We start from the raw sequence: 13060 nt of genomic DNA, 5'->3' as shown, positions 1-13060 counted from the left end.
ACAGGATGCCTTAAATGGAAACTCATCAGCACCCTCCCTAAGGGGAGAGTCCCTCTTACAGGGAAATGGGTCTTCAAGATTAAGGTGCTCCTAGATAGAACTGTAGAGAAGTACAAGGCTAGATGGACAGCCAGGGGATTCACACAAAGGAAGGGACTTGACTATGTTAATACCTTTGCTCCCACCCCAAGAGCTGCAACAGGGAGAATACTTCTGTCCCTCTCAGTCAACTTTGGCTAGAAGAGGAGACAAGTTAATGTTAAGACTGCATTCCTAAATCCAAACCTAGATAAGCAGATCTTCATCAAGCTACCAGAGGGAGCTTATCTCTTTAAGAAAGATGCCCACAAGTACATTATACATGTCAAGAAAGGACTGTATGGGCTTAAGCAGGCAGCTGCTCTCTGGCACTACGATGCTGTGGACACTCTCTAAAAGCTTGGTCTGACAAGAACTGTCAGTGACGCTTGCCTCTTTCAAGGGAAAGGCATCCTTGTTCTCCTTTATGTGGATAACTTCCAGATCTTTAGACAGTCAGACCATAAGATTGACAAGCTAATTAAGGGATTGGAGCAGAAGTACACAATCAAGGTTGTTGATACTAATGTCTTTCTTGGACTTTACCTGAAGGAAGGGAAAGATGGCTCTATGTCTGTCTCTTAGGAACACTATTCCAGAGACAAACTCCAAGGACATGGTCTCAGCAATGCAAAGAGTGTCAAGTACCCCCTTAACACCCTCCTTGAACCCCTCCAGGATGAGGGAACAAAGGAGGACTATGATCTCTTTAACAAGATCATTGGGGAACTGCAACATCTGTCAAACCATACCAGACCAGATATTAGTTTTGCTGTCAACCACTGTGCAAGGTTCCTTTAGAACCTAGGACCTTTGCATGTTCAGGCAGCTAAACACATCTGGAGATATGTTGCAGGCACAATTAACAAGTGCCTTGTGTACAGGAAAACCAAGGAGCAAATTCAGATTAAAGCATTCTCAGACTCTGACTTTGCTAGTGATCCTAGCACATCTAGGTCTACCTCAGGAATGCTCTTCAAAATTGCAGGAGGCCTAGTTGTCTAGAGATCTCAACTGCAGAAAGAAGTGGTGCTGTCCAGCACTAAGGCAGAGTACCTCTCTCTTACTAAGGCAACAAGAGAAGTGAATTAGGTGAGGAATCTTATCAATAAGCTCCAGCCCTTCACCCAGGCCAAAAGCATTTCTACTATCCTTATTAAAGTGGACAATCAATCAGCTATCAGCCTTGTGGAAAACCATGCCAACTCCAAAAGATTAAGACATGTCTCTCTCAGGAACTATTACTGCAGAGAACAATATGACAAGGGGAGTATCAAGGTGGAGTTTGTGAGGACAGACATGCAGCTTGCAGACTGTCTAACAAAACCAAAATCCCCAAACACCATCCTCTAATGTATAGATCTATGAATCCAGCAAAAAGATACTTATGTGTCCATATTAGGCAGCTAACATAGACACATGAGAGAGGCTGATACAGGAATTAAACCTGTGACCTTCTGATTTGTGGTCAGAAATCATACTACTAGACCAACCAGCCCTTGATGAGAAGAGGGAAATTGCTCTTAAATTTATGCCTTAATACCTGCATTCCCACCTGAGAAGGATTCCCTCCCTGGAATCACACCATTTTATTTGTCACAAAACTGAGAAGCACAACACTTAGAACACTCATTTTATTCTCATCTGTACAAAGGAAAGGAGGCAACTACACACCTCTACAAAAGCATCTAAGAAACTATAAGAAAAACACCCAGCTGAAGAAAAACTTTTCCATAAAAACCCAAAAGCATTAGAGCATGTCCCAGAACCTGCAGCCTGCCCCCCTGAAACTACCACCAAAAGACTAAGCCAATTCCCCTAGAATCTTAACTTAAAGCCTAGGAGAATGTCAGTTTCCATTAGGGAAGAAGGGATTTTAAGGAGAACATACACAGGATGCTGTGCTACTAACTACTGCTTTATCTCTGCCTTGTCAGAGCCTGACATTTGGCTAAGAGGAGTCCAGTTATAGCACAACACAAGTCCCTAAGGATTAGGAGTTGTTGGACTAGGGTAGTTTTCCACTAGGAAGGCCCACTCCCTCAGGTTGTACAGCTCCTCTATCACCATGTTAATGAGGTCTGTAGTAAGGAGATCCTCATTAAGCTCAGCTATAAACCTATCAAAGCAAGCCACAAAAGAGAAGGGACCCCAAGCCCCAACATTTACTCTGTTGTAGTGTCTATTCATCTCTCCTCTAATGAGTCGATGCATAGTCTAATGTGCCACAGAACCATCTTTGTAGATCCATAGGAGATCTCCACTGCTAACAGCTCTTGCTTTATCGATGACTTGCTAGAAGGTTTTCCTAGGGACAGAGAAAGCTACTCTTCTTCCAGAAGCCATGGCCAGTAATGTAGATTGTGTTGTTAACAGCTGTAAGGGATAGATGATAGATTAGCTAATAAATTAGCCAAATGGATAAGAGGTGTGGATTGTAAAGTGGAGGAATGAAAAAGATGGAAGAAGATGCTTTTCAACAAGCTGAAGCCGAGCATTAGCCACGTGGTGGGTGAATACCTGCTATATCCAGGTGACAGACAGCTCGTGATAATGCAGCTACTGATAGGGGAGTGTTGTGGATTATCAGACTGACCATCAGTAAAGTGCACGTGAGTGCACGTGACTAGTGCCAAGGCATTCCCACACACAGATAGCTGAAGTGAGAATCTCACACTTGAGATTCTCTCTGCATGACAATATATACCTACCAATCAGAGGTCTTCTTCCACTCAGCTTGAGCCCAATCACAACAGTCCACGGGTCGACAAGGATATCGGCTGATTCAGCTGGGATCGGCCGACAATTATCCGCACGCGACTTCACGCGACAGAGCAGAGCAGATGTCGCTTTTCGCCCTCAAACATCACGCATTCGCTCTCAAACCACCACAATACTAATCGTTTCCACGATTTCCCAGACGCGTACCGGAACTGTGGCGACATGAAGACTTGTGCAGCTTCAGATCCGGCCGTGTCTTCTGGTATTCGCAACCCTGGCCAGGAGCAATGATCTGGTCGAATCGCCTGTTTCCGTGGCGAGTTCGCTGCTTCAATCGGACGAGCCTTTCTTGCACGCCTCGATCAATCCTCCAATGTTCCGAAGACTCAGGGCTAGCGAACGCCAAAAATCAGGTCTTCCGGCGCTGCAAGTCCTCCGGCGTCGCAAAACGGCCGTGGACGCAGCAGGAAGTAGACACGGCAGTCGCACGGCGTGGGGCCGGCGAATCATGCCAGTCGGTGGCCTTGCTTCTCGGACGCACTGCTGAAGCCGTGAGCGCCAAACTCTATTTTCTCCGAAAGCCCGGTCCACCAAGGAAGTACGCACGCTGGACGGATCTCGAGGCAGAAAAGGCCCTTGCTCAGTATAAGGCCGGGGCCTTGTACAGTTCTATCGGAGCGGCTTTGGGAGTTCCTTCTGAAGTGGCCAAAGGAAGAATGCGTCGTCTGAGGAAACTTACGGAAACAGCTCCGAGACGTAACACTACCACATGGACCAAGAAGGAAGAGGAGAGTTTGCTTGTGCAGATAAATGATGGTCACTCCGATGAGTCCGCAGCATCGTCCTTGGGCCGGACGCTTCACGCAGTCAATCACAAGCTTTGCTCCATGCGAAAGTCGGATCCGCAAATACCGATGAATCCGCGGCGATTTACAGCTGCGGAGGACCAGCAAATGTCGGAACTGCACGCGCGTGGGGTTCCAATCACGGACATCGTGTCTGCACTTCCACGTCCGCGCTCATACACATCGGTCGCAGCACGTTTGAAGGTGCTTTTCACGAAAGGCACAATGACAAGACGTCTCTGGACCGAGCATGATAAGGCGGAGCTTTATAGAGTGCTCGTGAAGGAAAACCTCCCGTGGCCTGAAATTTGCGCGCTCATGCCTGAAAGGAGCATGGCGAGCCTGCAAGCGGCGGCGGACAGATTGGGGTTCAGGCGCAAACGAAAGCCTACGTTGCCGTGGAGTGCCGAGGAGATCCAACGTCTAGATCTGCGCATGGAACAAAACCCGTCCAGCCTTCCATCTGAGCTTGAAGTGGCGACGCTTTTCCCCGGTCGGACTTCGCCCGCCGTTCGACACCGTTGGTACCAAGGTCGTCATACTAAGCGTACGGGCTATATTCATAAAGCGGGCGCATCGCCATGGACCCGCGAAGAAGATCAAGTGGTATTGCAAGGTTTGGCGAAGGGCTCGTCACTCATGACTATTGCTGCGCTGCTTCCGAATCGCACCCAGAAGGCCGTGAGCAGGCGACTTGAAACTTTACGCCATCGAGAGTTGAGCCGCAGAGAAAACTAATGAGGGCTTGTCAAAATCGTATGTTTACGAATCAGTATTGCTCAATGCGAGATGTCGCTTTGAAGACCGTCGTGTGTTCATTGTGGTCTCCCATGGATGCAGGAGTGATCGCGGCCGGGCAGAAGTATTCTCGCTGCCGAATACGCCGCGCGGGCAACACGATGCAGAGGATCAAATGGCACAGCACATCAATATTCTCCATCAAGCGCTTTTTGCGAATCAGCAAAACCGTCCTTCGCACGCCGCTCCAATGACCACTTCAGAGTCCACCTAGCTTCATAGACGCAAAGCAGGCCGAAAGATGATCTTCGAAGAGTGAAGATTGCAGGAGAACCTCGAGCTAGGGTGCGAGATGGCTGTCGGGCCAGTTGATATGGAATTCGGCATCGCTGTCGACATGCACAGCATACTTGCACACGACTATTTCGATCATCCTTTGACAAGCCCGGGGTACCTTTGCGCACATCTGGATACCCAACGATTGTCTTCCCTCTGCAGCCGCAATCGAGCTGTAGACGTTCCATATTGGACAACCTCCGGGCCATCGGTCTCGACGCCATACTCTTCATTCAAGACATATGGCCGAAGCACCAACTACCAGTATTCATTGCCACTCCTCTCGACTGCAGATCCGAAACCTTCGTCCTTCGCTTCCACAGCAGTTTCGTCTGTCTTGCAGCCTTCCTCATGCAGCTTCACTCGGTTATGCTATACCCCACCACTCAGCCGCACGACGCTCTTCGTCCAATCTCTCCGTCGCTTCATCCTGCTATGTCTTTCATTACCCTTTACTCCCCCGCCTTGATCACGCACGCGCGGTCTCCTCGGAGATACAATATCTACCCTCGGATCGCATCGCAAGCACTGCTTGCATACCTCAAAGAACAATCCGCTTGCCCACGCCGAATCATGAGTGCACCCGCTTGTACATCTTGTCAAGATGTGCTACACTGCAACGACAGCCCTTTGTCGATAACGGCGAATATTATTGGCACCTTGACCTTTGTGGCAGCGATCGTCATCAGTTTTCAACTTTACCTGAAGTTAATCAAGGACGCCCCGCAGGGTATGATGGAAAAGCTGGACGAGCTTCGAACGCTAGGTGACGAGGGACAGTACCTATTCGACAAGCTTGCGAGACGACAGACTCAATTGAGAGAACTCGATGGACCGCTTAGAGATCGTGTAGAGACTGCATTGAAGCGGACGGAAGGGGCTTTCAGGGACGCCATGAAGATGGTGCTACCGCCAGATGTGCTGTACGGCCCGAAATCGACGCGCCAGAAGCTCTGGCATCGTGCGAGGTATGCTTTGAGCAGCGACGAAATCGGAAAAAGAGTCGAAAAGGCTGCGCTCGCCATGGCCACACTGAAAGAGGTCGCGAAGGACGCATTGCCCGAGTGAGCTACTTCATGCTTAATGCTAGCTTTATGGTCGCTGATACCTCGCAGTGGTGCACCAGACCTAGAGACCACATTCCGCAAAGCTGTTTCGCAGCAATTATCCGACATCAAAGCCGAGCTCAAGATGGCACATCTCGCAGCTCTCACATCCAAGCAGCCGGCTAGCCAGGTCGCTCGGAAGTACGCTGATCGCCGCAACTACCCACGTCTAGTCGCTGATTGTACACAGTAAGACCACAAGGCCGCCAGCCGTCAAACGAGCTACCTTTTGAGTGGAGTGGAGATAGAGTGGAAAACGAATGCGAAAGAGCTCATCGAGCCGTGCACTGGACCTCCCTCCGATCTGCACCACAGGTCGAACCACAGTTGCTGGATGTCATGCATCCTCACCTCGCGCACTGTCCTCAACAGCTCTCAGATCAAGGCCGTGCTCTCCTGTTCCTGATTACATCGTGCCCCAGCTTAATCGAAGTACAAGACACACGAGCACCGACGCGAGAGACCAGAGCAATGGCGGCCGACAGTGTACACTGGCCGCCCTTGCCGACGCTGAAGCTTCCGCAAAGCAGGGATTATTCCACCTGGACTCTCCACCTGGACTCTAGAAAGATAGCAAGGCCTTGCTCAGAATGCTGCTCGAATGCCATCAAGAAACGCCGCAGTCAACGCCATCAGCACACTTGAGACTCAATATGTACCGTCTTATAGAAGGCCTAGTGCTACCCAACCGCGAACAATTACAATCACTCTGCGCCCTGATTCAATTCAAGTCCCTCTAACGTCCTCTTCGCCGCCATCCGAGGAGCATCATCCTGCATCCCACCAGGTTTTACCCCAGTACGAACCTTCTTACCCCTCTGCTTCCTCTTACTCCTGACAGCCACCGAGCCCATCTCCAACGTCAGTCCGTCCGTGGACATGATCGTCTTGAACTCTGCATCCTTTGGTTCGCCCACCACGATGAGACCATTGACTGGAGTTCCACTCGAACCGACGACCTTCTCTCCCACCTTCCCGGAGCTGGTACTCTCCTTCGCCATCGTGCGCCGATCGTTGCGAACACTCTTACCCGCCAGTCTCGAATCCCTCGAACTCTCAAACCGCCGCAAGAAAATCTCATCATCAGTCCAAGCCGGCGTCGAAGAATCCGTCTCCTCCTCCTCAGAAGACTTGGAAAATGCCGAAACCACCGATCCCCTCGGCACATGCACTTCCGACAGCTTAGAAGCCTGCTTCTCCTTCGCGTTGGTCAATCTCGCCGGGTTCCGCCTGGGAGGAGCGTCGAACATTCGGGAGGGTGAGAAGCTACCAGCGGCGGCGGATGTGTCGTATCTCGATCTCGAGTTGGAGGCAGAGGGACCGGCGGATGTGTTGGCATTTCCTGGTCGTGGGGCGAAGCGACTGCTGCCACGCACTCTTGAGACAGGACCAGGACTGAAGCGCGGCGACTGTGCGATACTCGTCGGCGGCGGCGCAGCGTCGAGCATGGCGACATTCTGCCTGGACAGCGGAAGCCGCGCAACCCCAGGCGAGGTCCGTCCGGGATTCATAACGCCCCCGCTCGGACGAACGACCTTCGCGGTCTGGACTGCCCTTCCCCCTTCCTCCTCGGATACAGACGTCGAAGTCGAACTCGGCCGAGTGTCACTCTTCCGGCTCGAGCCCTCATCTCCACCCAAAACAACAACCGCATCCTCAAACTCATCATCCTCAACCTCATCCCCCTTCTCCACCCTTCCTCCACCTAGGCTTCTTACAGTTCCACTCCCGCTCCCATCCCTCGACCCATTTCCGAAACCATCTTCTTCCCTCCTCCCGCCAAAGACTCGTCTAACACCATCCCTCCACCCCTTCCTCGCCGGACTCTCCGTCAAAAACCCCAACTTGACTCTCGGTCTTCCAACATTACACGGCGTCGTTGCGGGGATGAGGTGGCCTCGTTTGAGACAGGCTTGGCGGCCGGCGGATTGCAGGATCTCGATGTCGGTGCTGTGGCTGTGACTGTGGTGGTTGCGGGGGAGGAAGAGGGGTTCTCTTGGTTGAGCATTGGGGGGCCGGTTTGGGATGGTGGTGGTGGTGGTGGGTGATGCGGCGGTCGGAGCTGTGGAGGTTGTGGATGGTGCAGAAGGGTGATGTCTTCGCTTCAGAGCTCTATCTGGCATGGACGGCTTGGGAACATTCGCTGTCGTCGTCGTCGTGGTCGCTGTAGGCTCGAGCGCAGGGAGGACGGGGTAAGTGATGCTCCTGTTGTTGCTGTCGATGAAAGCTGATATCTCCACCGCTGCGATTCAATCAGCCACCTCACATCCACAACATCATACGACTGCAAGCACAAGCGACTCGATCTCACTCACCAGGCGCCTGATTCTCCTTATTGCAAGTCTTCATCTCCCCTCCCCCCTGCTTTCCACCGAAAAAGAAAGACGAGGAATTCCACAACAAGTCATGCATCGCTCGACGAATATCCGTGCTTTTCGATATCTCTGCTTGCGCTGAATGCGTGACTGCTATTCGAATGTATTTGTATCGTATCGCTGTTCGTGGTATGCTTGCTGTTTCGAACTTGCGAAAATGCTTCGAAATATACCGTATCTTTGCTGATTGTTGATTTCTGGAGCACCTCATGCAAAAAAGAGTGGAAGAAGTGAAGTCCAGTCACATCCCACATGGTCGCTGCCTGCCTGACAACGGTCCGTCCACAACAACGGTCCACCACGACCGGCGCACATTCAAAGGGAAGAACGAGCAAGTCGAGGTTGCTACGGGCAGCAGTCTTCATCGGCACTGCCGAGTGAGGAGGAGCTGAGGGAGCCCAGCAAGAAGGAAGAAGTGAGCCCTCGAATCTCAACTCCCCCAAGCCGTCCTTGCAACTTGCAAGTCAAGTAAAGTACCTTAGCATATGAGTGAGCCCATGAAAAGTCTGCATCTTCTACCTTCTCACTCCCAAAAGGGGTAAGCTCCGAAATCTAAGGTATACAGATCCATCGATCCCATCATCATCGTCCAATCAAGCAATCAAGCAAGAAAAATGCGTCGTCGACATCATGCAGTTATGCTCATTTGCAAGTGAAACCCCCTCCCTCCATTTCACTATCCGCGCGAAAGTCCAGCGAGAACTCCCGTCGTGTATCGTCCCATGCCCAGCAAGGTCGTTCATGTCCATCGAATCCTTCCGCAGTCCAAAGACACGCAACATCCATCACATTCAGACAAAGGTGAATCAGACAGATCACATGACGCTTTCCTGCGTTTTCCGTCTTTTATCCATCCTGTATCGTCAACGCGTCAAAGTCGCGGCTGTATTCCCACGACCAATTGCACCGCCGAACTCTTCTCTTCATATCGTCAAGGGCCTCTCCCGCCCTCATGGCCAGACCCAGATCTTGACTCGTCTCTAACGTCCAAAGCGCCATCGTCCTCGCCAAGCCAACGCGCAATCCATCCTCTTCTTTCCCACCACTGCATGGCATCATAGAACTTGGCGCCCGCCCAATCGAGGCCCGCATCATCTCCCCTCACCCCGCCGTCGTCTCCCCAGGCCTAACAACAATCAACATAATCGGCACCACCACCGCCGCAGCAACCAGCACAACAAGCAACAACAACAACACCACAAAAACCCACATCGGCATCCCACAAATCCTCCCCCTTCCCCTCCCCCGACTCCTCGCACTCCGACTCCCATCAACCCCATGCCCCGTCCCATTATCCTCACCACTCTCCCCCTCCTCCCCACCCGCCAAACCATCCCAATTCGAAAACCTCGAAAATCGCTTCAATTTATCCCCCAAACTCGTCGGCCGTTTCACATCCGAAGTTTTCTCATCCTTCAAGTCGCCCACGGCATACGCGCCACCACCGCCATTCGCCGGATCCAGCATCCATCCGATTCCCAGGCGACTCGCCGTCTTACCGCGGTCGAGGTTACTAGCCAGTCGTGTCGCACGACGAATCAATTCGGGGAGGGAGGAGAGCGAGCCGCGAGCTTCGGCCTTGTGGACGGCTTCGACGTCGAGGTTGGGAGGTCGGGATTTGGTGTTGCGGCGGTCGGAGAGGGAGGAGTAGCCCGGTGTGGGAGTTTTGAGGTCGGCTTCGGGTGGGGTTGGAGGAGGTTGAGGCGGTGGGGATCGGGCGCCGGCGTTGGAAAAGGAGCGGAGGATGGAGGTAATTCGTGGGTCGATTTCTGTGTCTTTGGCGGGTGGTGATGTCGGATGAGGAGGAGCGGTGGACGACATGCGAGTTAGAGGGATCGGTTCCTCGTCTGGAGGTGAAGCTGTGATGGCATGGGGTTCAGTTTTGACGACCTCTTCGGTGGGTACGTCTTCTGCTCCGGCAACGGGTTGTCCTTCGAGTTGCTGTTGTGCAATGGCGCGAGAGCGTTGAATGTCTGCAAGCTCTCGCCCAGACTCGGTACGGCGATGCGGTCTTTGCATTTCGCCGCTGGCGCTTCGAAGCTTGTCAGAGCTCCTGACGTCTGTCAGGACAGGTCTGCTCCTCTTGTCGATGCTAGTCTTTCGAGCGGTGCCTACTTCTTGACGTGGCTCATCTTCTCGAGCAGGTCTGCGTGGAATGTCGTCTCGGGAAGGTCGTCGCGGTGCATCATCTCGGGATGGCCGGCGAGGTGCATCGCCTCGTGACGGTCGTGGCGTTGCATCATCTCGAGCAGGTCGTGGAGTTGCATCATCTCGAGAAGGTCGCGGGCGTGCATCATCTTGAGGTCTTCGCGGTGGTTCATCTCGTGTAGGCCTCGTCGTTGGCGGTGCCTTTGGCTCAGGAAAAGCCTGCTTCGGAGCCTCCACCAGAGAATTCTCCGAAGATGATGCAAGATCTGGACGCCCCATCCGCGGAGGCGCTTCGCCGTCGAGATAGAACTGCGGGATCCCAATAGGAATCGCGTTACTGCTGGCATACGACACTTTGCTCATGTGCTCACTGCTCCCATTGTGCAGACTACTTCCCGTGCGTACACTCCCGCGCATGCTCTCGGACTCTTCCACGATTGGATAGACTGGGCCGGTCTCGGGGTAGAAAGGAGCAGGCGCTCTGCGTGCGGATGGAGGCGGGCCGAGAGGTGGACGTTGGTTCGCCTGGCCGTAGACTACTTGACGTGGTGGTTCCCATGTAGGCGGCGGAGCAGGAGATGCAGACGGGCTGGACATAGCTTGTGGTGGAGGACGAGAGGGAGGTGGAGCGGGTGGATCGTAGCTGTACCCATCTTCCGTCCATTGTCCCTTGCCGTGGTGCGAATCTTGAGGAGGATGGTCGCGATTCGTGGCCGGAGTTTGTGGTGCTGGACGAGGCTGTTCGAAATGTGGTATAGGTTGAGATGGTTCAACCTTTGGCTTCTGGTTTTCCAATGTGCGTGCATCATCCGGCCGTGACGGTCTCCTCGGCGGTCGACGTGGACTGCTGTCGTTGGTTGTGTGAGCGGGCATCGGTTCCGGAAGTGGCCATTGCTCGTGTTGCTCGTGCTGAGCGTATTGGTCTTGTCCGTACGGATCCCAGTACTCTTGTTCGTACCCATGGTATCCTTGATATCCATATGGACCGTACCCACTTCCATCATCATAGTCGTAGTCATAGCCGTAGCCGTAGCCGCAGCCGTGACCATAGCCATTGTCGTACGTCTCTTGTGACCTGTCCCAGCCGGACCTCGATTGTGGTTGGTAATAATGCTGCTGCTGCTGCTGCCGTTGCTCCATCACACGCGGGGTGTGATTGTTGTACATCGCAGGAGGAGCTGTATTCTGCATCATGCGTGGTGGTGCTGGTGGTTGTCGATATGCCGGATGAGGATGGCGGGGTTGCGATTGCGCTTGCGACTGCGACTGCGCTTGCGACTGCGGTTGAGACATCGATTGAGCGGCAGGTCGAAGTTGTCGAGGATCCGCACGGATATGGTGATTTGGGACACCAGACCCGCGATAATCGTACGGTCTACTCATGATGAGGACGAATTACGAATGCGGTGATTCGAGGGACGAACGAACGGAGAGGATTGTTTCGTTGGAAGCGGGAGGGAGAGCGGGCTGCCGTTGAATCGTTTGCATGGACTGATCTCCGGCCGGGTACCTTGGGTGATTGCGAAAAAAAGAGGTGGGGAGGTTGCGCAAGTGGAAGGTGTCTGGTGGTACAGGTCGAGGCCCGAAAATATCGAGTGGACCGAATTCCCTGTCGTGTATCGTGAGCTGTCGTACATCCACGAGGCGGTGCGACCCAAATTGAGAGGAGATGCTGTCTCTGGCGATCTCGTCGTTTGTAAGGAGAAGAAAAGAGCGATGCCGGATCGTCTGTTGTGCGAGGAATCAAGTCATATGAAAGTGGACCACACTGTGCGCTGGCGCCGCGAGGGAATGTAAGTGAAGTGGATTGTCGTTGGTGATGTTGTTGCGGCGGCGGTCAGCAGAGAGAGACGTCGGGTGTTGAAGACGGGAGGGAATACCCTACAGTGGTGGTCTGGCGAGACAGCAAGGTAGAGGTAGTGGAGGTGGTGGTCTGGCAGTCCCCTTGTCGTTCCGCGGTGCACTGCACTGATATTGCTCCTACGTCTGGTCTGTTGAAGACTGACCGAGTGACTGACTTCCCCTACGCCTGTGCCTGTGCCTCACACCTCTCTGCGCCTGTCCTGTCTCTTCCCGCGTCGACCCGCACAGACGGACGAAACGAAGGTCAAACGTCGAGTGAAGGAGCGTCGACCGGGGTGCCGTGCCAAACGTCGAGCACTAGAGGTAGAACTAGTCTACTCCACACTAGAACTAGCGTCCTACCTTATGGTTTGCTGACTGTCAAACAAGACCCGAACAACGACAACGACCATGTTGATTACGACTTGACTGCTGTATCATTGAGACGGACGAACACAATACGACATGTCTTCGTCGATGTTCTCCAACCTGCCTCCTCTCCGTTCGAGAGCAATGCATCGCATGTCAACCTCCAAAGGTGGGGCTGAACCTGTCCCGTTTCATCCTACGCCAGTCGCCTGGTACGCCACCACCTATTCCTTGCTCTCTTATTATATTACATCTCCCCTTCCCTCTGGAGTTGTTTGACAGCATCCACCTTGCGAACACACACACACCAAACGAACACGCGAGGAACGGGAATCACAGCACTTTCAGTTCTTCTCTCCCTCCCCCATCATCCATGAGCATCGCATCCGCCCGCCCTCGTGAACGCAAGGTCTCTCCTGTAAACGGCGCAAACACGACTGTTTGCAAGACTCCACCAGGGACATCCCGCCTTTGAGTCTGGGGCCAGATCTACAGTCTACAC

General features: G+C 53.0%; 3 protein-coding genes across 3 annotated transcripts; 1 reads left to right on the top strand and 2 right to left on the bottom strand.

Moving 5' to 3' along the window:
- Nucleotides 1-3515: 3515 nt before the first annotated feature.
- On the top strand, nucleotides 3516-6230 carry MYCGRDRAFT_111623 (uncharacterized protein; the record flags this gene model as incomplete). The annotated part of the gene is made up of 4 exons (XM_003847733.1): nucleotides 3516-4325; nucleotides 4788-5782; nucleotides 5834-6013; nucleotides 6197-6230. The coding sequence occupies 4 exons, from the start codon at nucleotides 3516-3518 to the stop codon at nucleotides 6228-6230; spliced, it is 2019 nt and encodes a 672-aa protein (XP_003847781.1).
- A 298-nt stretch (nucleotides 6231-6528) lies between these two features.
- On the bottom strand, nucleotides 6529-8173 carry MYCGRDRAFT_111622 (uncharacterized protein; the record flags this gene model as incomplete). Its single annotated transcript, XM_003847520.1, has 2 exons — nucleotides 6529-8066; nucleotides 8140-8173. The coding sequence occupies 2 exons, from the start codon at nucleotides 8171-8173 to the stop codon at nucleotides 6529-6531; spliced, it is 1572 nt and encodes a 523-aa protein (XP_003847568.1).
- Nucleotides 8174-9300: 1127 nt separating this feature from the next.
- On the bottom strand, nucleotides 9301-11730 carry MYCGRDRAFT_97342 (uncharacterized protein; the record flags this gene model as incomplete). The annotated part of the gene is made up of 1 exon (XM_003847519.1): nucleotides 9301-11730. The coding sequence occupies one exon, from the start codon at nucleotides 11728-11730 to the stop codon at nucleotides 9301-9303; it is 2430 nt and encodes an 809-aa protein (XP_003847567.1).
- Between the last annotated feature and the right edge of the window lie 1330 nt (nucleotides 11731-13060).

Source organism: Zymoseptoria tritici, chromosome 13 (genome assembly GCF_000219625.1).
Source record: "Zymoseptoria tritici IPO323 chromosome 13, whole genome shotgun sequence".
NCBI classification, from domain to species: Eukaryota; Fungi; Ascomycota; class Dothideomycetes; order Mycosphaerellales; family Mycosphaerellaceae; genus Zymoseptoria; species Zymoseptoria tritici.
Note: the sequence above shows the minus strand (reverse complement) of the source record. Positions and strands in the feature narration are given on the sequence as shown.